The sequence below is a fragment of the Euprymna scolopes genome, chromosome 12 (genome assembly GCF_053919585.1).
Source record: "Euprymna scolopes isolate OS-2025 chromosome 12, ASM5391958v1, whole genome shotgun sequence".
NCBI classification, from domain to species: domain Eukaryota; kingdom Metazoa; phylum Mollusca; class Cephalopoda; order Sepiida; family Sepiolidae; genus Euprymna; species Euprymna scolopes.
The window spans coordinates 81,238,968-81,266,243 of NC_136493.1; the positions used below are offsets into that span (position 1 = coordinate 81,238,968).

The 27,276-nt window shown below is 32.7% G+C and overlaps 1 protein-coding gene across 1 annotated transcript in view; it reads left to right on the forward strand.

Annotated features, from left to right (window-relative positions):
* The first annotated feature begins 291 nt into the window (after positions 1 to 291).
* Positions 292 to 27,276, forward strand: part of LOC145291376 (uncharacterized) — a 115,127-nt gene continuing 88,142 nt past the window's right edge. Inside the window, exons 1-4 of the mRNA XM_080137164.1 lie at positions 292 to 569; positions 16,572 to 16,613; positions 24,970 to 25,043; positions 25,799 to 25,867. Coding sequence (XP_079993290.1) covers positions 545 to 569; positions 16,572 to 16,613; positions 24,970 to 25,043; positions 25,799 to 25,867 — 210 coding nt within the window. The 5' untranslated portion in view covers positions 292 to 544. The remainder of the gene's footprint in view (positions 570 to 16,571; positions 16,614 to 24,969; positions 25,044 to 25,798; positions 25,868 to 27,276) is intronic.

Consider the following 27,276-nt stretch of genomic DNA (forward strand, 5'->3'; position numbering starts at 1 on the left):
AAAACATTTTGCTACAAAATTGTAGTACAACCATTTTGCTAAGACATATTCTGTTTTGTATACGATTTCTTTTATGGTCAACTTACATCAGTAGATTTATTTGTAAATACGCTCATATTTGGCTGATATGTTGGTTAATATATTACAAATCCAGTCATTGTTTGATTAATTTAGACTAAACTATGACAAACTTATCTATCTATAGACACACAGAGTAAATAACAATAATACTGAACTTATTTTTATCCTCTGACTCATAACAGGAATCTAAGAGAAGCATTGAATATTACTCAGTTGTGACAGCTGTACAAAATGGATAAAACTATTGCAATGCGAACGCTTTTTTCACTCTAGTTTGTTGTCTTCATCTTGATAACTTCACACTAATCATTAGTTTATGCTTTCAACTTTAACAAACCCAGGCTAGTTTAATAATGACTTTTTTAATCAACAATATTTTTTTGTAGTTTTTTTTTATTAAGCATTATTGAGAAGTTTTTAGTGCAAACAAAGTTATTCCTTTCTGTCAAAGATCTTCATCTTCATGAATACCGTTTACCTTCAAACGTGTAAGTTATATTTTTATTCTTCCTATTTAATTTTATGGTTTTGCTCTGCTTTATTTTTCAGCAGTAAAATAAAACTTTTATCTAAAATAGTAAGATTCTATAAAAATTGATTCCACAAATAATGTTAAAGAAAAGTAATGTTAATCTTTGCTTTTGAACTTTGAAAACATAGACTGAAATTGTGTATCAGAATAATTAATATGATCTTGAACGTACATAGTATATATCTAGTTCAACATAAACATTAACATTTAGATGTTCAGAGTATTGCACTTTCATTTTACATGAATCTAAAGTATATTGCAATTAATTTTGTGTGTATGCATACCTACATATGGTAATACAAATATTAGTATCAATATTAATATTTATAGTTTAACCATAAAAAAAATGCTCAATATTCGAGATAGAGCATTATTAGGGAATTAAATTATGCAAATTAACATTTACAAAATTTATTGTTCAAAAACAAGAAACAATTATTTCTTTATTCCATGGCGTTTCAAGAATTAGGATTTTTTTCTTCAGTGGAAAATAATTAGCAAAAATTTTTAGCAAGTCTATCTTGCTATAACATTGTTGGTTAGCAGAAAAAAATTGAAAACTGTAATGTTTGAAAGAGAGTAATAACGTGTAAAATAGGATATTTGAAGTAATGGTGATGAATGAAGATGCAGTCACATAATAATAAAATACAATTAATGAAGTTAATTGAAAATTGGTAAAAGCCGTAAATCTGTAGTGCTAGTATGAATAGGTTTGCAGATTTGGTGCAAGAATATTTAGATCTGGAAGATTTATACTCCTTGAATGGTTAGGTTAAAATTCTACCACAAAATTGAGACAGGCAATGTGCATAAATAGATATTAATGTAGATTTGTTAATTTTTGTAACAGTTTAGAAGTTAAAAGTTCGATATGGCATTTATATATATACTAGCAGCATTACCCGCCCTTGCTCGGGCGTTGCATTGATGCCTTTTTTATGCTTATTTTGATCTATATCTTTGGTAATTCCAATATTTTCTTTCTTTTTTTTTTTGTAATCTTAAAATTATTTTAGTAAATTTCGGTTATATTGACACCTTACTGATCAACTTAGCCTTCACACAGTGGATGCAATGTGCCAGCAACAATCCAATTTCTCTGACTTTCTCCCTTAGCTGCTATTCTTTCAGCTCAAAACCAACTACTTTGGCAAGGTTTTTTTTTTTGGGGGGGGCATGATTTTTTTAACCGTATGCGAAAGAAACCACAGGATCAACATCGATTATCTATTTGCTGTAATAATTTATGTGGCTGTCATCGTATAGTTCTACAATTAGTCAGCTGTGTTGCAAAAATTTCTTATCTTATTTTGCCAGGCATACTACTTGTGTTTGGTTGTTGAGAGCCTGTGTTTTGTTAAATCGACATATAGGAAACGTTTGAATCACATTTTCACTAAATATGTATGTAGACTGTTTTGCAATTTCTTCATGATCAGTTGCTTGTTCAATGGATGTTTAAAAACAGAAACATAATTTACTTTTGCACTGCTAAAAATACATAAATTTTCAAGTTTTATAAAATTCTTTTCAGTTAATGAAAAAAAAATTAAGAAATTTTCATGCAGAGTTTGAACCTACAGACCACATCATGCAAAAAAACATAAAAACATGCTATCAACTTACCCACAGTAGAATTTTCACGGCTTGTTGTTCTATCGTTGTTGCTAAGCGACGACATGGAAAAATGTTTTTACTGATGATAGACAAATTAAAATAACGGTTTCGATTATCGATTATCAGTAATTATCGGAGGGTTTCTGAGATAAAACCTAAGTAAGATTTTAAAGAAAATCTGTTCAGCTGTTTCGGAGTCTATAAGGAACGAACTCACACACACACATACACAAAGTTGCATTTTATATATATATATATATATATATATATATATATATATATATATATACATATATATATAGTCATCTACATACAGTACTGTTTCGCTGTTTCACAGCTCATCAGTGCGGCTAGACAAGCAACTACCTCAAGCCAGGATCGAAACCCGATCGCCCAAACGACAGGCGGAGCTTCTAACCGTTGCATTATACAGCTGCTGCTATGCGGGCAGTGAATTAAGAATGTTTTGACATTGTCCAAATACTTAAGCTCTATTTGTTTACACAAAGAGCATCGCCTCATACGCTAACGGTAATTTGTATATTGCTTCTCAAATGCTCAACCTAAGATAGGGAGCATTATAATCATCCACATACAGTACTGTTTCACTGTTTCACAGCTCAAAATTAAAATACGTCCTGTCAAAAAAAAAAAAAAGTAGAAGGTAGGGTGATGCAAAAAAAAAAAAAAAACGAAAATAAAAGGGAGATAACTTCTCTTTTCACTCGCTTAAGAAGCGAAAATTAAAAATATAAAAATAAGCAACAGTAAAAAAAATGCTAATATCGGTAAATAAATAACAACTGATCCCATATATATATATATATATATATATATATATATATATATATATATATATATATAGGAAATTTATTACTGTGAGTCCAGAATGAGTTTACAAATTGTTTCAGCTAGAGGAAAATCCTCAAAGAGGAAAAATCCAACTAGCATCGTCAGAATTCATAGATTGACATCTATGAATTCTGACGATGCTAGTTGGATTTTTCCTCTTTGAGGATTTTCTTCTAGCTGAAACAATTTGTAAACTCATTCTGGACTCACAGTAATTTGTAAACTCATTCTGGACTCACAGTAATAAATTTCCTATATACTGCTCTGACTACACATTGAGCACTCTAGTTCGGTTTTTTCACCACTGGTAAATAAATAAATAAATATATATATATATATATATATATATATATATATATATATATATATATATATATATATATTATCATTATTATTATTATTTCTTCTGAATAATTTAGATCTTGTTAAAAATGGGTCAATTTTTCTGTTTTCTTAATTTTGTGTTTTTCAGTGTTTCATGACCACTTGAGGACATTGTGCATAAAATTTCACTTTGATAATGTCCGTTTTTTCATTTAGATTCTGATGGCAGGAGATTTTTTTTCATTATTTGTAGAGGGTGTCTAAAAAGTCATTGAAGAGTTTTGAATTCAAATAAATTCTTTATTTTTGATGATATCTTTGTAATTTTAACACAATTTGACTAAGACATTGGGAAATTAAAAGAAAATAAAAATGTAAACTTTAAACAATTTTTATGTATGAAAAATAATATCTTTTAAATGTTGCCCATTTTCATCTTCGCACATTTGTGCTCTTTCCAAAACATTATTCATGACAGGTTGCAGAGTCTCTGGATTGCGATTTAACTCCCTTATTTCGTTCCTGATGTTTTCCTTCAATTCTTGCAGGGTTTGCTTTTTGATGTCTCGAAGTCTGCTAGCTAGTGGAATGAAATAAGGGAGTTAAATTGCAATCCATATTATATACTATAATAATCTATATATCTATAAAAATGAAAGTGTCTGTCTGGCTGGCTGGCTGTGTACATTTCCCTACACAATAATTCTGTCAATTTCCAGTCTACAGACTCGAAATTTGATATACAGGGTACTGAGATTTGGGAAAATCTTTGTAATCGGTTTTCGGAAAGAAATTTGGCTGTTAAAAGGTCAAAGTTCAACGATTTGACCTTTGAGAACTCTACCAAACTCCTCCGACAATTTTAGGTCATAATACTTGAAATTTTAGATATAGATTCCTTGGACATGGATCTAACTCAATAACTTGATTTGAGCCCAAAACAATAAATGTTAAGGGGTTATAATAGGCGTCAAAATTAAAAAGATTTGACCTCTGCAGTCTCTACCAAATTACTCAGACAATTTCTGGACTAAACATTTGAAATTTTACATAAAGGGTATTCAGAGATAGTGCAAGCTTTTTAATCGGTTTGGTCGAAAATTTGAGCTACAAATATATAAATCTATGTATGTATGTTTGCATGTCTGCCTAAAACTTTTGACAGAGGCGATGGATTTTCACAAGATCAGTATCGTTTTGAAGCTTGACCCCACCGAACAATTGGCTAAAAATATTAATATCTTCACCCTCAACTGGGCACTTTTCTACAGGGAGGGGTCGCTTTTTTCGCTGATATTTTCGAAAGTCATCCCCTCTTTTCGATTGTTTAGCCTTAATTTAAACCTATGTTACTTCCAGTTTGGCGGTGGTCGTAACAGCAAAGACATCACGTTTTTTTCACATTCTTTTCCTCCTTCGCAGTACGAGTTCGAGCCTGCCTTCCTACTACCACTTTTTTTTTTTTGCTCAACACACACCTAAACACCTGGGCAACGCCAGGCACTCATGCTAGTAATAATATATGTATGATATAATATATAATCACACCAATTGCTGTCAGATCATCAAAGTTAAGCAATGTTCGGCCATTGGATCCAAGCAAAGGTGTTGTTGGAGATTGCACAACCCTTGCCTCACAATTACATGCAGAGCTACTCTTACAGGAGTGTCCATTGTCTCTTGAGACTAAATGGAGCCATTGATATATATATATATATATATATATATATATATATATATATACGTTTTATTTTTTATTACCGTGTCTTTCTGTTAAGTTACATTATTGTTTCAGCTACTCGGCCGTTTTTTTGGCCGTCTGTAGCTTCCTCAGACTTTTACAGAAATGTTCGCTATTTTGGGATGAAAGAGTGAAAGAGTGAATGAGGTCAGGGGAGGGTGTGAGGAGGACGGAAGAAAGAGAGGAAGGGAACAAGGGGGAAGATGGGGAGTGCGCTTGATATATCGGTAATGTTTTAGTTTTGGGGTTTAAGGAACTTGTTGGGGAGGGTCTGGGAAGTTTATTTCTGGTGTGGCTGAGGGTATAGGGATACATGGAGGGGAAGGGGAATATGTGGGGGTGGGAGGAGGGGGTTACTTTAAAATTCGAGTCTTAATGTTAAAGTTTTTATGAGTCTCGTCTCGTTCGTGAGATGATTTCTTGGTAAGTATGTCTTGACCTGTTGGGTGTTGCTTATGTTTGGAGGCGGGGAGGGGCTATGATTCGGTTTATTTATTTTTTATTTTGTTGTTAATTGTTTGGAGAGGATTAGCTAGCGGTCGCGGGCACGGGTACACACATGCACACGTACACACATATATACTTAAAAGAAACGGTCACATGTACACATACATCCGCACCCTGGCGTCCAAATACATGCACATACGTGCGTATGTACATGGGGTACCGATGTATATGTGTACGTGCCTGTGTATGCGTGTGTGGATGTGAAAGTATATGTGCCCACTGCCTGCTGTCCACATAGTGTGTGAAAGTGTGCACTGTGTATATATGTCGATGTATGTGTTCACGAGTATTGGTATCTGTATGTGCGCGTGCTTGCATGTATGCGTGGGGTGCAAGTATGCCTGAATCAATATGTGCATATGGGCCCATATAACCCCTCCTTGCGGGCAGGGGCGTCGATGTATGTATGTATCTGTGTATGAGCGCATCCATGCCTACGCACGCGTACCCAATTTTAGCACCTTAAAGAAAATTTGACGTAAGCGAGAGCAACGCGGGTGTCTATGCATGCAGGCGCACGTATGTGCATGTATTTGCATGCCAGGGCAGGGATGTATGTGTACATGTGACCGTTTCTTTTAAGTATATATGTGTGTACGTGCGCATGTGTGTACCCTGCCCGCGACCGCTAGCTAACCCTCTCCAAACAATTAACAACAAAATAAAAACTAAAAATAAATAAGCTGAATCATAGCCCCCCCCCCCCGCCTCCAAACATAAGCAACACCCAACAGGTCAAGACATACTTACCAAGAAACAATCTCACCAACGAGACGTATAAAAACTTCAACATTAAGACTCGAATTTTAAAGTACCCCCACATATTTCCCTTTCCCTCCATGTATCCCTATGCCCTCAGCCACACCAGAAATAAACTTCCCAGACCCTCCCCAACAGGTTCCTTAAACCCCAAAACTAAAACCTTACCGACATACCAAGCGCCCTCCCACCTTCTCCCCTTGTTCCCTTCCTCTCTTTCTTCCGCCCTCCTCGCCCCCCCGACCTCATTCACACTTTCACTCTTTCATCCCAAAATAGCGAATATTTCTGTAAAAGTCTGAAGAAACTACAGACGGCCAAAAAAACGGCCGAGTAGCTGAAACAATAATGTAACTTAACAGAAAGATACGGTAATAAAAAATAAAACGCATATTTGCTCTACAACAGTATTGAGCACTTTCTTCAGTTTTTATTAATTACCATTTCCACTATATATATATATATATATATATATATATATATATATATATATATATATAAAACCCTATGGGTTGCATTGCTCATTGCTGGGGCAGAGTTGGGCTGCACCTTAAAGGTAATCCCCACTCCTGACGACTCGGGGTTACATTTTTAAAAATAAAAATAAAATAATAAAGCTTTTCAAATAAAGTCTTTAAACTGGCAAAGACTTATTGATAACTCTGTTTCGTGGTTTGATTATCTAATTTTTATCTTTGTCTTCATCTTTTTTTCGTCTAGTAGTTAGGGCCCTAATATCTATGCCAGATGCTCGCTGGTTGCTGGAACTCATTGTTTTTCTACTCAAACACACAACTCGTGCATAACCCTAAGTCTATGTGGCAGTTCTGCTCTCATGATGGCTGGTCGGTAACCCTACCACAAGGGTCCTTTGGCTGGTCATCTGAGGTTGGATGTTGAGGATGAGGTCCACTTTCACAGGCAGGTGTGTCGCTCTTTTCTGCTGTATCTTGAAACATCAATCTGGGGAAAAATTCATTTCACAACTACAGGCAAACAAAAAAAACCCACAAAGGCAGTCTTTTTAGTAACATTAATTATTCAAAGTTGTTACAAGTATAGTCTCATGTAAGAACATGAGCTCAGGGCCTTTATAAACTTGGGAAATCAGACTGACTTCTGGGTGAAGGATTGTAATGGTTTAAATTAAGTTTTTTCACTCAGGCCATCAGATGTCACATCCTACAGCCAGGTTGTCAACGAACTCTCCTCACCACCGAACTCTCCCAAACTGCCCCCACCCCAAATGCCTTTATATTATCTCTCTAACTTCTAGTTTATGTCCCCCTTCAATTTGGGGCATTGTCTTTCTTCCCTTCTCTCTCTCTCTCTCTCTCTCTCTCTCTCTCTCTCTGTACCTTTTTACCACCACTCATGGGAGGGGTTTCCCAAAGGCCATCTGTATAAGGTACAATAAGGAAATTGGTCATCTAGATGACCCTCTTTCCAAAGTAATTTCACAGTCAATCCAATAATTAAGATCCACTTGACACACTTATCTACTTAACTTTTTTTCCTGGTGGTCCCCCCCCCCCAAAAAAAAACTGAAGTGCAACCTGACAGCCTGGAAGCATTTTATGATTCCAACTAGCTCTTTTATATATCTAGCTTTATGGGGGGGGGGCATTTTAATTATCTGTGAAGAAAACTGATTTCATCATCATCATCATCATCATCATCATCATCATCATCACCACTGTTACATTTAACAATGTGAAATCTCCTAAACTCATGTCAGAAGGACCACTCAGAAAACCCAACTGCTTCTTTACACAACAAGCAAGACAACCCGGAATTGTCCGGTCCACAATTCATGTCATATATATATATATATATATGAAAACCGAGTATGAAAACCTTTTTAGGAAGAAAAACATAAGTGTATACAATGACGAGTCACTTAGTAAATGGATAAATAAATAAATTAATTGTTGCTATGAAGAAAAGGGGGCGTTAGAAACGCAGTCGAATAGAAATCCCGAAAAAAAAAAAAAAAAGGAAAAATCAGTTAGTGAGTAAAATTGGAAAAATTGTTTGAAAACAAAAAGACACGTAACAGCCGACTTACCATATCAACTCATGAAACGAAGCGAATAAAATAATGATGATAATAATAAATGAATTGTCAGAAAAACAAAATTACAAAGAAAAGAAGAAATAAGACACTTAAAAAGGAATAGAAAAAAAAGAAACTGTGAGTTAAGGATTTTTTTGCTTTATATTTAAATCTACACTAATAAGAAAAACGGTACTTATGCAGTTTTGTTACCACGATTTTTCCGAACCTTCACGGTCGTTTCCGGCCAGATATCGAGAAGAACCGGCATATGCTGAGCCACTTAGCTGATCAAATTCAAGTTAGCAGATGCTAAAAAATTCAGTGAATATTTTTAATCAATTATTTTTTGTCAAAGTTCACACTTTAATAAATTTTTTTGCCAAAGTTTTCAAATAATTAAGATAATGAATCTATAAACTTTGTTGACCCTACTGCACACACGACAACGAACCACATCGAGAGAATGTGGAGGGAAGCAAAGCAAAGAAACAAAATTGGATGTGCTACCACTAGCGAACTATTAGAAAGCTACCTGACAGAGTTCATGTGGAGAAAGAAATTCAAAGATCCTTTCGCCTACATAATGAACCATGCAGCTCAATATAACCCTCAGTTTCCTTCTATTTTCTCTATGCCCTCTTCTCTACTTTCGCGATTATCATCTGCTCTTGCAGCAAAATAAAATTTGCCAACCACCCTACCCTCTATATTGAAAAAAATCATTAAGAAAATTAAAAGAAAACAAACAAACAAACAAACAAAAAAAAACATAAATCGGCAAAAAAAATTAATAACTAGCAAGAAAAAATCCATAACAATTTCCTTCCCAGAAAAAAAAAAATAATAACAATAGCCCCCAAACAACAATAAATCCCAAAATTTGTTTAAAATTAAATGGTTTCATAAAAAGACATCTACAATTTTTTTTTTCATATCTTGTTTAAATTCTTTTATTTGGTTTTCGCTTTCTTGTTAAAATAAAAATTTAATATTACCAGTGATTTTTAATCATTTTCTCCTTTAAGATATATTAGCAACTATTTTGTGTTATTTGGGTTTTTGATCTTCATCACGTTTCTGCATCGGCATATCCTGATTCTTCCAGATATCTGCTCAGAAGCACTCATGAAAGTTTGGAAAAATCACGGTAACAAAACTACATGTCCCAAAAAGATTTTTATGCTATTTTTACAGTTTTGTTTCATCATATCTAATTTAAAAGAAATTTTCATTTCTTTCATTTTTCATTCTGGTTTGTAATTGTATTCATATAAAACAAAAAGACCTTGAGAGCCCTTAGTTTGGTAGCAACCATGTCCAAGGTAATACCTGGTGTTTGCATGTACTTTTGAGATACATTTACTTCTTGTAAAATAACAAGAAAGCAATGAGAGAAAAGTCGCATATAACTACAACAGATTGTGTGCAGCGCTTCTTTTCTTGTTGCTTTGTTTGACATCACACAGAGTTTCGATAGCATTTACAAACTGGCTAAATCTCTGTATCACCAGCTTCACTGCATCAGCATGTGCACTCCAGCGAGTTGTGGACAATCTCTTTACTGTAAGACCTGTGTACTTTACTGACACATCCCAGCAATGGGTCACCATGCGAAAAAAGTGTACAGTGCCTCAAGACTCCCGAAAAATGTTACACATTAGGGATTGTTAGAAAACAAATGCTTCTCACAAAGGTTCAAAGAATGATTAGAACAAGGTACAAAAACGGCCCCTGGATTAATGTCCTTGTTTTTTTTTTTGCACACCACTGTCGATTCCGGCCATGCTTGTAGCATTATCATACCCTTGCCTGTGACAGAACTTAATATCTATTCCTTCGTTTTCTAGTATATTACTTGAACAAACACCACTCAGGGATAATATTAAGTGTTAGATAGATGGCAAAACAAAAATCAGTCATGGTGGAACTTGGGTAGGGCCAGACTACATATGTGGGTGACTCAATATGAATTTATTTACATTAGACTTGAAGATGACCAGATTATAGTCAGCTGAGAAGCAGATGAATGGTATTGTGTTCCACAGGCAGACATGTTGTGTTGTGAGGATTCATATTGAAGAGAGACAAGGACATATATAACTATGATGAAGGGGAGAGGAGACATTTATGCATATACAGTTCTGTTCTGAGATGCTTAGGACTTCACGTATATACTTCACTATATATATGTGATAGAGTGATAGTTACACAGTTCTTATATTTCTTATAACACATATATAGAGAGGAGGAGAGATACATATTCTTGGAAGGGTTACGCAATGTTCATAATAAGATGTTTAACACGATGACACATGACAACAGTTTTACAAAAACACAAAGATGATTCTTTATTCATTGGACCGGTCGAATGCTGATGACGTCAGGAATTCACTTGTATCTACATGGTTTAATCTTCTACCCTTCGTTTTCAAAGGGTCAGCTGACCATTGACTTCCAACTGACTGACTCTCAACTCTCTCTCTGACTGACTAGCAGACTGACTCTGAAATTCGAACCCATAGAACTATATGGAGAATCGTCCTTTGTCTATGACGTCAGAAGTGTGTTTTTCAAACGTGACTAATTCACGTGGCTATGCATGTTTGTCCAAAACACACTTCTGCAAACAAAGAACCCTCTCCTAACCTATTTTTTAACCTAACCTATTTTTTAACAATATATTTTTACTTTGTATAGTTCATTCTTTCTAGCTGACATTTTTAATATTCAGTTTTATAAAAGAATGAACAATCAATTCTTTTTACAATATAAACAATATCTAACTATTTCTAATAGAATTTAACAATAGACCTTTTAACATTCCGATTTCTAACATTCTATTTCTTAACCTTGCTTACAAGGTTCGAGTCTCGGCTTATCCTAATCTCATTTTAACTTATCTAATGTTCTACATGGAAAGGGGACAACCTTTTTCCTGTAACAGACAGTCCTAGGGAAGAAACTCTGAGAGTTTGTGCATTTTCCAATATAACCAAGAAAACGATAAACGATAAATTGGTCTAACACAAATATGTAACTGAAAAATGTTACCAAAGACAAGAAAAGTTATTCTTCTAGCTAGTAAAAGAACTTAATATCTATTTAATTTTATAAAAAAACAATTCGAACTTTTGTATTACATTAAAATAAAAGTTTAATCACAAAACAAAAATAGCAATGTTAACAAAAGTCGTATGCAAGATGGCAGCTGTGAACGGATGTAAAAAAATGGAACAGAATGCAAACTTTAACAAAACGAAATTAGCGAGTCAACTGTACAGCTTAGCAAGAGAAAAAAAACAACTCGACTGCTGATAACAACAACTAATAATAAGCCTGTTTTGATTTTTTAACTACTCTGTACTTTTTATGAATATGTTAATAATAAAAATAAAAGTAGTGTGAAAAAATGTAAATAATAAATTAAAACACAAAAAACTTATGTAGTTAGGTAAAAAAAAGTAACTTAGCTTGCTTTTGATAACATTTGTTTCTTGTTTATTTATTGTTTCACCCATTTTTTGCATTGTTTGTTATTCTGAAAGATTATCAAAAATAAACGTGAAGGTATTGTGTAATTATTAAAAGAAACTATTTTATTTATTTAATGAATATATTTTTTTATATTTGAAAATTAAAATGTTATTAATAACATTTTAATTTTCAAATATAAAAAAATATTACTACAGTATAGTTAAAAAAATCATTTCTTAGATATTTCATTTCATTATTTACATATTCATAATAAGTACAGAGTAGTTAAAATTAAATTAATTAAATGGGCTTGTTTTACAATACACATAGGTACGAAAAAGTGGTCCAAAACAATTATATAGTAAATAAATGTTATCAAAGGCAAGATAAGTCACTCTTCTACCTTTCTGAATAAGATTTTATTTTAATCATGTTGAATAAGAAAAAAATTTTTTTTTCTTATTCTTATTCTCACTTAACTCTCGATACGATTTGATTTTCGGGCCAAATAAACATTTGTAAGTGAATAGAATCACTAAAAACTTATGCAGAAAGGTAGAATTGTGACTTATCTTGCCTTTAATAACATTTATATATTTGTTTTTGACAACTTTTTCGTACCTATGTGTATTGAAAAACAAACTCATAATTAATTTTCAATTCATGAAACACATTTTGACTGTCTTTAAAATAGTTTTAAAAATATACACTTACACTTTTATCTTGGCAAATTTACACTGTCTTTTGTGTGTCTTGTCTGGAGTTGAGAAACAAAAACTAAATTGTCAAACGATATCAAAGATAGCAATTAGCAAAAATATTTTATTGCCTTATATTTCCCTGCACAGATTTTATTGCCTTATATTTCCCTGCACAGACACACTGAAACCAAAGAAGAAATGTTCCCAAATGTGTTTTTGCGTAGAGGTGCGAAAAATTTTGAATTCATTAATTCCATTAATACCCATTTTATTTGATGCCAACACTTTTAAATTGTTGAAAGTTTTTTTCACACTTTTTTACCATCTTAAGGCTTGCCAATGCTGTCTAGGACACACACACACACACACACACACACACACACACACACACACACACACATATAGTAATTAAATGGTAAGTTGTAAAAACCTGAAAAAAGTGCTCAGTACTATTGTAGAGCAAAAATAATATTTTAGGACCGTTTTTATCTGCTTAGTTACGCATGTCCGAATTGAATTCAATTCTGTAGTGAAAACATGTGTAACTAAGCAGATAAAAACGGTAATAATATATATCCAATACTTAATCCTTTCTTTCTAATTTTTTTTTTCACAGTTAAAAAAATGAAATGAGTGTCATCAAATGATTTCAAATGTACTATTAAAAACTTCAAAAATAGTATTTAAAATTTTCAATAAAAATCATCAAAAAGATTCTTCAAGAACTGATTAATTTTATTAAGAGTTTGTAATATTTTAGAAAAGACTTTGTAAAAAATGAAAACCTTAAAAATTGCATGATAAATAAATTCTATTTCCGACTATTTTCACACCTAAGCCTAGCTGAAAATTTTTTTGGGGTGAAATATTGTCACCCTTCTTTGACTGTTACTTGGGACAGACCGCCCCCCCACCTCCCTAGCTATGCCACTGCCTTATCTATTGTTTTCTTTGTCTAAAACACATGTTTCCCTGTTTGACTCATTCATATCAAGTCTCTTAAATGTAATTGTTTCTATATTTTTTTCTATTTAACAAATTGAAATCAATACTCACACTTTTATGTTAATGATCAACTTTTTTGTGGTTTTGTAAAGAACAATTAGTCTTGACCTAATTAACATAGACTAGATAAAATGATTGGTTTTTACTTGTGATTGTCTGACATTTGCTTAGAAATGTATTTATTTATGTTTTTAATAAATCTCTCCTATGACACATAGTTTAGCAGGTAAAGCAGTTGCTGTCTGAGTGCCAGAGCTTTTTGAGTTTTTGTTGATTTCAGTACAATGCAAACAAAACAGGATAAAAACATTCGGCCAGAAATAAAAAGTATATATTTTCTCATATGCAAAATTTATTTATGCAGGATTTATAAATGCATTTAAAATTTCTCTCTATGATCTCTTTCGTCTAACATATCATGAGTAGACAACTGTTGGAAACAATAAGAAAATAAATAACCGTGACGAAAGGGAAGAGCAAAAGCAAGAGGAACTTTTAATCATCACTTTGGTCTTAATAACATTTAATCTCAATCCTTTACCTTCCTTAGCATTCCTCCGGGTTTTTAACTTAACGAATAAATCTCCCATTGTTTCACAGGCAAGCATTAAATCATCAGCATAAAACATTTCTTATGCTTAACCCATATGAAATTCCCTGAACAATGCTTCTAAGACATAAAGGAAAATCAACAGACTCACTATAAATCCCTTACATGCTCCCACTTGAATATAAAAATTGTCACTGTGCTGTTATTTCTAACATGGCCTTGAGCATTTTTGTACTTTGGTTGGTGAAGGTTGTAAAAGCACTCACTTGTCCCTAATTTATGCAAAGTCTACCAGACAGTATCTTTTTTACACTCTGTCAAAAGTTTTTTGAAATGCACAAAAGCAAAATACATGGTCTTCTTCTTACTAAGATACTTCTCTTGCAATCATATCAGGATAACTATAGCATCAGTGGTACTTTTATCAGGCATAAAACTAAACTGGATTGCATCTATGCTTATCTGACTTCTTATTTGTTGTTTAACTATTATCTCAATTACTTTCAGGATCATCTAATCGATCAACTTTAAACTTATGTAAATGCCTTCATTTAGATCTCCTCCTTTATACTCATAGTAGTTCACAACAGTTTTTTTAAAACAACCCCTTATTCTTATGATTTAATTTTTCAAATCTGTGATCATCTCAACACATGTTCCATTACAGTCTTTAACATTTATGCAACAACACCTGTTCAAGGTTATGCAGCCTTACCATTTTCACCTCATAACTTACCATTTTATTTCATTCTAAATTCCTATGGCAGCACACTGAATTTACAAATGCAATTGTTTTTGATAGAAGGCAAATCTACCTTATAAAACGACGAAGAAATAGATCTTGTGCAAAAAACAAAACAAAAAACAACAACAAAAAACAAATACAAGACAACAGCAAAAAAATAGAAAAAGAAACAGGCTAATTACATTATTTATGATTATTGTAGCAAACTGATTTCACTAAGCTACAGCCATTTTATATAGACGGAACATTTTGAAGAGCCAAAAGTTTTGAAATTCAAATTCTATGAGATTTTTATTGATACAATCAAGAATTCAGTTCTCAAGAGAACCATTATAATAAGAATTTCTTTGATCTATTCTAATTCGGAATTCTATCTGTTGGAGGAAGAAAAACACATGAGAACCTGTCCTATTCTCTTTTAGATGTAGTTGAAAAAGAACATCAATTCACATAAAAACCTATAAAAGTGAGTTTTCTATAAAAACTGATGAGAAATCCTTAATTTTATCCTTCAATAAAAACGTCCAAAAGAGGGGAAAATGCTATGTAGGTAAAATCCTCTCACAACTGGTGTAGACCTCTGTAGTAGGTGGGGCATTTTCTTGAAATCAGTAGTTTGCACACTACAAAATACTTAAGATTATAAGTCTGATTATATTCAATTCCCAATATCAAATATGGCGACATACACCTGAAGAAGGTCGGAGGTTACATCGATCGAAACGTTGTGCAAATAACACTCAAGATGAGAACAGTAGTCAGATTAATTCAAATAATACAAAAAAATCATTTGTAATCTAAAAAATTCAGAACTGTACTACTTATTTTCAATTGTTATGAAAATGTTCTAAATAGAACAATTAATCTTGAACAAATTCATGGGACACAACTAAGAAAAGAGGGAGCATCAGAACATAAGAAAGTAATAAAAGATGAGGTTTAATAATCGGTGGTTGAATATATCAAATATCTATTTTTTTTAGTATAGTGAAAAAGTGGCAAGTTTTGTCTTCTTAAATGTTAACTATGTATTTCTGCAAGTTTGCACATAAATAAAAGAGGGAAATAAGAATTTGGAGAAAAGAAGGAGAAGAAGGAAAGGTTTTAAAAAAAATGCCTCAACTTACTGTTTTTAAGGTGGGGAAAAAAAGTAGACACTCTTGATAAAAGCCACAATATATGTAAAGTGTAAGGCTGAACGCCAATGTTTTTCTATTTTCCTCCAGACTACAAGGCTTTTTATTCTCTGCTACAATTGTATGGGATATAACACACACGGTTTATCATATTCTCTTTCATGTGAGGCATAACTATGAAGAGGATTTTGAAGAGTCAAGCTACTTCTGAATACTGATCTGATATCGTATGAACCACAATTTTCAGCAATCTTTCTTTCTGATAAATCTCTAATATAGGGTTGGGACACTGTGCCAGTTTTATGTGTATTATTTTCAAACCATTTTTTTTTATTTTTAAAACTCTTACACTGCAGTGGTATTTTGTGTATATTTTCTCTTTCTCTATACTGTGGTATGAATGAAAGTTAACTGAAGATATATGAATTGTTTTGATAAATTGTTTCCAATTTAAAAATATAAACTTTAAAAATTTACTTTTGTAGATTTCGTAACAATAGCATGTGTCCTTGGAACAGGTATTTTAGGTAAGTAACAATTTATTTACACTCAAAATTAACAAAAAAAAAAATGTTTTATTTAATCTTCTAATATTTTTTCTATTTCCTATTACTATGTCTCTTGAAGTTTATGCAATGGTTGCAATAAAATTAAGCTGATTAGATTTTTCATGTTAGACCTAAATAGCAATGCATTTGAGATATCGATATTTGATTCTGACTAGTCAGTCATTTATTCATGCTGACCTGCAAAAACTTTAAGTTTGCTCATTTCATCTGAAGAACTAGGAGGCCAACCGTGTGGTCTGGAATACAACTTGAGAATCGTATCGACGCTCTCTAGGTTGACATAACCTTTGACCTCACCCTATCATTCAAGGAACATGTAAAGAAGACAAAAATAAAAATCAATTCTTGGAACAACATCCTATGGAAACTGATCAACTCTAAGTGTGGAGCCACAGCACACACTCAATAAGATGTAGTACCTTGGCCTTGTGCTATTGCTCTGTGGAGTATCTTTGTTTTGTTTTGGAGAGATCCACACATACCAAAAAATAAACTGAACATTGAACAGCACCTTCCGGGATTCTGCTTTCCCAACTGTACTGATATGCAGAAGTTCAAGTGTAATGTGAACAAACATCTTTCTACTCATCTCCCTTCATAATGGCCCTGCTAATTAAGTCCCTGATAGTAGCCCCCTGCTTCAAAGTGGCACTGTGCCTTGTTTGGGGTGAAAATTGAATTAAAAAAAAAAAAGTAAAAAAAAAAGTCCTTCATGAATGTGAACCAATTGTCCAATGATCAAGGAGAAGCTTTTTTCTGCCATTTCGAAGCCCTAATAACATTTTATGAAGAGACCAGACAGCTGTAGACCAGACAGCTAGAGAATGGTTCTCCTCATATTGACATGAGAATCTCCCATTCTGAGGCTCTCCATCCTGATTCAGAAGCACCCTGGCTCCAATAGAAAACACTTAACCGTTTGAAAACAAGAATATAGCAATCAAAAGTTGTTATGGGCTTCAAAACTGACCTAACCCTCTATGAATGTAAAGAGAAGGACCGTACAATGGAACCTTGATTTGTCCACCCTTTACTATCATACTGATGAAGCTTAAAATTACAAAAATATTGCAAAGGACTGTGTAAAAATGTGGGAAACTGTAGTCTGACCACACACTTCAAAGACATGCAAAGAAAAAATCTTTATGTAAATTTTATTCTGTTGTTTTTAAATAAAATTTAAATTCAAATTGATTTCAGCAATTACATAATCTATTTAGATTGATAATTCTTTCAGTAACAAACACTGCACAAGGTTTACCAAAATTTAAAATTGCATCTGAATTGTGATATATTGGTACGTATTTACTCATATCTTTTCCTTTATTTACATTATGCCTTCGTTTTCAAACTTATATTCAAACACTTATTATATATAAACTTATTAGCTGTACCCTGCCATGCGTTGCTGTGGCTCAAAGTGGCACAATGGAAAAAAATCCAAAATGAGAAAATGCATTTTTCTTATAGGTTTCATTTCCCATTTAGTATGGGTACACAGGTTTTGTTGTTCCATTTTCTTAGCTGATATAGAGATTTTCTGGTTTGGTGACTCTTGAATATGTAACATAAATTGTCCATGTGAAAAAACAGTCAGTGTGTAGCTGTAAGCCACACAGTTGTAAAGATTGTTCCCTGAGCGTTGTTGATGGTTATTGCAAACAACAATGAAATTGGAAAGTGCAATTTCCCAAAGTGTAATGGTGTATCTGGTGGAATCATAGGAATGCGTGGAATGAAGATATATTCACTGTGAAAGGTTATGTTAAGATTGTTCTTTCTATGATATTGTTTGTTAATTTTTTTTTACTTCAAGCCATGTGCCATTGCCAAGCATGGAATGGTTTATATTTCACAACATGATGATTAGTATGCCAATTTTCAGTTGCAGTACATGCAGTGGCATCCCTGGCAAATCTAGCTGTTGGATAATTAACCACTTTATCTGCTTCCACAGCAGTGTCGATGGATTTGTATGTGACTATCTCACTTGGAATTTTATGTTGAATAATAGTGTTAAGTTTATGGACGTCATTGTATTGAGCTGCAAGAATAGCTCATTCACTCAGCTAAGTGGAATTTGTATAATTAAGTTGAATATCTGGAAAACCCTTTTTAACTAACTCTTCTTTTGATGTTATAAAATTACAGAAGTTAAGAGTCAAAGAATTTCGCCCTTAACTCGGATCAGCCGGCACTTTTACATATCCAATTTCACATAAATGATGCAAAAATTTCTGTACGGATCGAGCAGTCTGCAACTAGACACGTATATTTTGAGTTAAGTTTAATGCCTTCACATAGCACCAAAAAGTAGAGTATTTGAGGCAAGCATTTATTTTATCTGCTGGTGTTGATTGAGGAATTGCAGGTAACATTTGTCTGAAATCTCCTGCAAGCAATATTACTGCATTCCCAAATGGTCTGACATTACCATGCAAATCTTGCAAGGACCGACTAAGAGCTTAAAGTGATTTCTTGTGTGCCATTGTGCATTCATCGAAAACAATAAGTTTGCATTTTTGCAATATTTTTCCCCATACTGGACATTTTGGAGATGCTGAACATGAGATTTTTGAAAAATTGTATGTTTAATAGTAGTTTTAAAGTAGAATAAGTAGTTCTTCTACTTGGTAGCAAGGTCGCAGGTATTCTGCTGTCGCAGGTATTCTGCTTGCAGCAAGGGCTAAGGCTATGTCATTTTGTCACTGAATGGCTGCCAAAATCAATTTAATTAGAAATCTTTTACCAGTTACACCTGGTGCTGTTCAAGGTAGCAGTAATTTCCAGATATCTTCTAATCTCACAGTGAGTAAATTAGGTGACTAAAATAGGATTTATCCATATTTTGACAATGCCTTATTCACTGTAATTAATTTAGGAGACTAAAATAGGATGAGGGATTAGAGATGGATAGATAGATAGGAAGATATATAGCTAGAAAAGAGAAAGTGAGAGAGAAATAAACAGAAGGAGATAGAGAGATAGAGGGATTAAGAGATAGACAGAGAGAGGGAAGAGTTAGAAACAGAGAGGGAGCGAGGCAGAGGAAAGGAGAGAAGAGGAGAGAGAAAGGGAGGAGTTAGAGAGAGAAAGGGGCTCAAAGAGACATGGAGATGGTGACAGATTGTACTTGTACTTGTACTTGAAACGACATTCACCCTGGAGGAGTTGAGTTGGCTTCATGAAGATGCACATCTCGAACCGCTGCGGCCCAAGCCCGGCGATCGGAGGCAAGATCTCGAGTGAGCAATAGCCAGTCACTTCTCCAACGAGACAGGCCATAGATGAGCGGGCCCGAAATAAGTTCAGCGTCGGCTTTGATAGTCCCGAGCCACGTTCTTAGCTGGCCACCGACACGTTTTTTTCCAGCCAGGTAGAGGACGTGGGGAGATAGCCGTGGGGAGATTGTGACAGATTGAGAGAGAGAGAGGGAGAGATGAATGGAAAGAGATATTAAGAGAGGAAGAAGGAGGGGGGGAGACAAACGGAGGGTGAACTACACTTCACCATTTTTTTCCTCAATCAGAAGAGGATAAATCCTTTGAGACCGAGGCAAATTTTATTTTTGTTACTATCCAGAGTACCCTTTTTTTCCGGAGCTAGAGTTTCCACACATTAGAAACCAACCGGGTTATCTGTACTTTCACCTAACAATTTAATAAACAAAAAGATATTGTAAAACATGACGTCAACAGCTGGATAAAGCCGAGCATTGCAGATGTAATAACAACAAAGCTATGCGAAAGAAATTGTAAAGTAAAATTTTAAATGTAGAAACAAAACATCAACAGAAAAAAAACCCCAAAACCCAAAAACCTACCGTCGGTCATTTGTATTTGAAAATGTCATTTCTTTTTTTTTTTTTGTCAAATAAATTTTAAGCTATTTTTGCAATAAATAATAGCAAATCCGTTAATTTTTACGACTTGGCCCAGTGTATTATAAACACCACAACCTGCCTATGTAAAAACTGGCCTTCGGAATACCCCCCCCCCAACATCTCCATGGTAAGAACAACTTTCAAGGTTTGGGGACTATTTAATCCAAAAACCGGTTTTAACATGGGGAGGTTATTTTTTTTATAGTTCAGAAAAAGTGAAACAAACTGTTCTGTGTAATTTTTTTTTTTTTTTTTTTTGCAAGTATTTAAACATATTGCCGAATCTCAGCGAGTAGTTTTATTTATAATAATTGTTTTGTTATGTCGGGGAGAAAAAGCATGAAGGAAAAAAAAAAGGTGGAAGGAAAAAAAAAAATAATGAAAGCAGGAATAAAAACCAGAATAAAAACTATATAAAGCGGAACTATTTGTATGATTGTATCTAACTCTACTGTATTTTTAAATATTAAAAAGTAAAAAATATTACCACATTAAAATTTTTTTTTTCGCTTATTTTCGGTTCTGATTTCAGCTGAGGCGATACCATACGAACGAAAAAAAGTTTTTAATGTGGTAATATTTTTTACTTTTTAATATTTAAAAACACAGATCGATTAGATACAATCATTCTTGCAAAATATAATAAAAAAAAACCCGCTTCTAGATTTCTAGTTTAGTGATTTCAAGCAAACCGGACGTTTCATTTTTATATATACATAGATAGATTATTGATACTTCCTCAATACTCTCGAAAACATCAACTAGCAACAAAATTACACTTCTTTGCTAAAAGATCCCAAATGTCGGAAAACCTACTCTAATAGTTTCTTTCCTCAAACTGCTTGGTTTTGTAATTCTCTCTCTGCTTCCTGTTTCCACGACTGTACTAAGATCTGGCGTGAAAATCTTAAGAAAATTAATTTGTATGATATTATTGGATGAATATTTAATATAATCACATCCTTCTTATCCAAAAATAAAAATCCATTTCTTCACTAGCCAGACATCTATCATGTGCGTGCTCTTGGAGTTGATGTTTGAACCTTTATTATTCTTGATTTTCATAAACTATCGCTTTTATGAATTCACGTCCAAAATAGGTATATTTGCTGATGAAATCATTACCTATTCTTGACATGAAGTCAAATTGAATGGATACATATTCAAGACATTGGCTGAATTGTTAGAAGATGACCTTCAATATGTAGTTGAATGGAACCATAGATGGATGGTTATATTTAATGCTACTAAGACAAAACTCCTTTCTACTGGTCTTATCCTGACTGTTGTTATGAGTATGTTTCAGTCGATGTAACCTCCGACCTTCTTGTCAAACTTGGGAATCTTCAAGGAATTTCAAATGAAATCCATCATTTAACCAATGGGGGAACACGCTATTGTCCCATCAGCCATGATTGGGTAGAAGTTTGTCTCTGTTATGAATTTAGGAACCTTAAACCTATTTTTGTTTCTAGATGTAAATGTCACTATTTTTAAAGGCACCTATTCCAGAAAAAATTGAAATCAAAGCACACAAGGAGACATCTTAAGCTGCCATGTTTGATTTTGGAAGAAGGTTATATTCATGTGTCTGAGATTTCATATTTAGGTTCTAATTAAAAATAAAAATCAAACAAAACCCTAGGAGATACTATTCTAAAATATTTGTAATAAAAAAGTCTAAATTTAATTAGAGTTATTAGCCAATCATAAGTTCTTAAAATATAATTTACAATACTAAGAAACACTGACAAAACAAATTATTATTAAAAGCACATTTTATACTTGTAAATATTCTTGCTTTCCATTAAAGAGATGCTATTTTTAATTTTTATGTTAACATTTTTTATATATTTATTATATTAGTAACTATCATAAGACAAAAACGAATATTACTAATCAAAATCTAATTTTCAAGATTAACTTATGCTAAATGAAAACAACAATTGAAGGTTGATAACTCAACTTTTTTTATAGAAAATATGTGAGTGATTCCCTCTGAATGTTTAAAATTCAGTAATCAACAGATCTCTAAAAAGATGCATGACAGTATATACCTGAAAAAGATCGGAAATTACATCTACTGAAACATGTCAATAACACTCAAGATGAGAACAGAAGTATAAAAAATCCAAATAACATAAACAATCATTCCTCACCTAAAAAATTCAGAACTGTAAAACAAATGTAATATGAACAAGCATCTTGGATAATCCCTATAAATCTGGGCCCTAATCACAGTATTCCCTTGCATCACCCTTGCAATATACCTTGTTTAGAGTGAATAAAAATAAAAAGAAGCTTACTCACTTTTTTTTTTGGGGTCGCTAGAAATCATAAAAACGTACTGATCCAGCTATACTGCATTCTTGAACTTTTGCTTGTAAGAAATATGTATTTAGATAAAAAAATTTGATTTATTGAAAAAAAAAAAAAGAACTTAGAAATGCCGACCTAAGATTGAAGTAACAAGACTCTTGCTTAATATAGAGTTGTTATAAAGTCTACATCAGTTTCAAAGTTGTTTAGGGAAATGTCTCACACTCAGTAGTTGACTTTCTTTTGTACTGAAAGTAAGATTTTCTAAATCTTGTATCCTTTTCGTTAAGACATGTTCCGGTGAATTAACAGATATAAATAAGATATTCATTGAAGGAGGCTTCATTTTTAGTTATCTTTAATGTATTCTGGATCAGATCTAAAGCCGTCACTCTTATCAATACAACTGATAAATTTGGCTTCATTGGCAAAAAACATACATTTTGCAGGATTTAATTTTAGGCCGACTTTTCTGAGAGCCATAAAAAATTGTGCAAGTCAACCATGTAATCATCAAAAATATCCACCTATATGACAACACCAATATAATAAAGACTGTGCGGATTAGACTGGTTTTAAAAAGGTTTGCTTGCTATTTAGAAATTTAGGTACGTTTGGCCATGTCAGATCCATTAATTATATATTACCACAAAAAGCCTGCAACCATATGTCTGTTGAAGTGGTACAATTATTAACTAAATTGTTTAGCCTCAAAATGTCCCTTTTTCATAAAAAGATTGAAATATGTGAATCTCACAATGAAAGAAGATGAAGACTACACTACTTTTGCTAGTGTAGTTAACGATGATTTAAAATTGTCAGAGTTGAGCACTAACAATTTTAAATGTCTAATCTTCGCAAGGGTTTAGTATCAAATACAGATTATTACTACCCTCTGTTTAGTCCAGAAGAGATATTTACTAAACACAACAAAAGACAGTTTTTTAAATGTTGATTTAAATGATATTTATATACAAGTACCCGTGGACAAAGTGTCCTCAAAGCTACTTTGCATAAATACCCACAGGGGTTTGTATGAATTTAAACGATTACCATCTGGGACTATGGTTGTCCCAACCATTTTTCAACAAGTAATGGACACATTGCTTGGTGAACTGGAATTTTAGTTCAGCCTATTTAGGTGACATTGTAGCGATCAATAAAAGAAACAAGCAACACTAATCACATGTTCACAAAGCATTTAAGAGAATCCACAACTACGGATTTAAATGTGTTTTTCATGGAATAAATAAAATATCTTGATCAAAATATAAACAAAAATGGTAAGATCAGAACCAGAGCGAGCTAGCGTGATAAAAAATATGCCAGCCCCAGAAAATGTATCATCACTGCAAAGTTTCTTGTGTGAGCAAATTATTATGTATTTATTCCAAATCATAATGTGTTTATTCCAAATTATTATAATGTGTTTATTTCAAATTATTATAATGTGTTTATTTCAAATTATTATAATGTGTTTATTCCAAATTATTATAATGTGTTTATTTCAAATTATTATAATGTGTTTATTCCAAATTATTATGTGTTTATTCAAAATTATTATAATGTGTTTATTTCATAAGTACACAATGTGCAAGCTTCTCTTAACGATCCAGATAAGGAAGCAATATTCAGATGCTGTTGAAAATAATACTCGAAAGGACAAACTAATGGAGATTATGTTCAGCACATTTGTCAGCAATCGTTAATGTAATAGATGACATGCCTATATCAAGAAGATGAAAACGAACAGAAAACCATAGCCTACGAATGTTGAGGTTGACGATCATTGGAAATGAGCATGTGGTTATACACCACCACCATGTCACCCTATGTCATGGAGACTCCTTCATCTATTCACGTGCAATCCCTTGAAGGTAACTGTTTATTCTAGCGTAGCTTTGAAGACATCTATGGATTGTTCTTGCTTTATGCAAAGTTCACCAGACATTTTATCACTCTGTCAAAAGCTTTATCTAAATCCACAAAAAACAAAATGTAGGTTCTTGACATTAAAGTAGGTTCATGAGGAAATAAGTTATGCTATAATAATTTAAAAAATATCTTTTTATATCAACTTATGAAAAATTTCTTTTATTTTGTCTATTCTAGGATTACCTGTAACTTTGTACAGATGTGGTTTTTACCCATTCCTACTGCTTTTTTTGTTTGCTTTTGTTATGCAAGTAAGTATTTCTTTTTTATTTATTTTCATTTTTATCTATTATAAAACACAATTAATATGTCTCATGTTTGTGCTATATCTATTTGAAATTTGTGTAAGAAAATATTAATTCAAAGAATGGCCATAATTTTTTTAAAATTATATTTGAAGCACTTAATATCTTTCCAAAGTCTGGCAGTCTGAGAGAAGAAACTATTAGAGTAGAAAGCTTTCCGACATCTAGGGATCTCAACAATAAAGGTGTGGGATTTTGCTGTTTACCAGATCAGTCGGGATTATGTATATCGGAGGAACAAGTGCTGTGAATTCATCAGAAGACATTTCATTAAAGTACTTGTAAAACAGACACAGGGATGCAACATTGCAGTGATGAAACAGAAGTTGGAGTTTAGTCGATAGTGTGGGACTGATTAGATTGGAGATTTTTTTGGATCCTGTCTAAGAGTGAGAGACTAATGGCTGAAGCATTAGCCCATATGTGGCAACAATATTCCATGCATAGCGAATTAATCTAACTCATGAATTTTTTTTGATAAATCAAATTAACCTTTTGTTGTTAAACATAATTTGATTTGTTAAAACTGTAAAATAAGCTGCTTGATCATTAAAAAAATATATTGTTTTACATTTCAACACTTTGTATATTATCTTTTATGTATATTCTTTTGTAACCTTGTATTCTGATTCAAGAACAAACTGATGTTTTTTAAATTATCTCAGTTTTTTTTTACATAATTTTTTTCTATCTTTTTTCAGGCTCTAATCATATTGATTGGGGTTGAGATCCTGCAAAAAGCCCATGCTATTCAAGCAAAATATTTGAAAGTTAGTTTCAATTCATTTTATTTAAATATTTTTTATGCTGCTACAATTGTTTCACAACAAACGTTCATTATTCTAGTTTGCGATTGTTTTCATTATTATAAACAATACTTATAGGAATTACAATATTTGTCTTGTTTTATTTTAACATTACAGACCGTTGTATTTATGAAAAATATGTTTGAATATGGATAATAACTTTATTGATTTATGGTCTATACAATAAAGGTAGGAAGAATCAATGAGACTCTCATTCAGTTAAATAATTGATATGGATAACATATTAATTAAGCAAAACTTGATATCAGAGCATAGAGCCATTCTTTTTTCATAGTTAATAACTATGGCACCAGTTAATTTTCGAATGCTGAAATTTTAGTTGATTATATTTATAAATATGTAATTTGCCTGGTGTTGTATATTATTAGATGCATTGCTGAGACTGGGAATTGCTTCCTTTGTTGACCATCATTTTGAACTGTTATGACTCTGATAAAAATAATGTTATGTAGATATTAATATCCAGACGTCCCACATTAATATTTATATTTTACTGGAAAGTTTGTCTTGGAAGGGAATTTCCTGTTTTCTGCAATATGGCTAACATCAGAATATAGAAAATGAGATAATTGAGAACAAAAAAAGAAACAAACACAAGGCAATGATTAAAAATGAACAGTAAAATTTTATATCAGAACAATAAAAAAAATGTATGCAACAACAATGAATATGGTCTTTTTTCATATAGAGTCCATCTTTAAAGTCTACTGAATAGGCAAAATTTTTCCTCTTTGTGATAGGATATTTCTTTTATTGTTTCTATCATTTCTCTTCTCTTTTTATTCCTCAACTGAACATATTCGACTCAACTACCTGCATCCGACTTGTCACATTTCAAAAGCTTCACTATCTAGCAACAAAAAAGAAACAAAACAAATCATCTCGCCAGAAAATAAAGATCGGCTGCTAGCTTCCAATGTCCCTATCTTTTTCTCTTTCATTTTCTTTCACCTTATACGATTACCTGCTCACCCTCTACCACCTTATTCCTACGAAGTTAATAAGGAAAAAGAAAGAGCTATCAGCCAGTTAAAGCCACACCTCCTTCATTACTCTTCATATACGAAAAAAAAAATTAAGTATGAAAACAGGAAAATTGTGATAACGTTTTGTAACAGTTGCAAATATAGTAAAAATGCCAGCGATTTCAAGAATTGAATCATATGAGTTTACATTGTGGTATAGGAAAAGATGCAACACGTGAAATGCTAATACCTTTAGTAGAATAACATAGGAAGAAATAATTTCAGCACAGTCCTAATTCTAAGAAAGATAAAATTTGCTTAACATATGCCCAACGATTGCAAGAAACATTAGAAACATTGTCTTCGCCCAGTGTTATTCAAAGTATT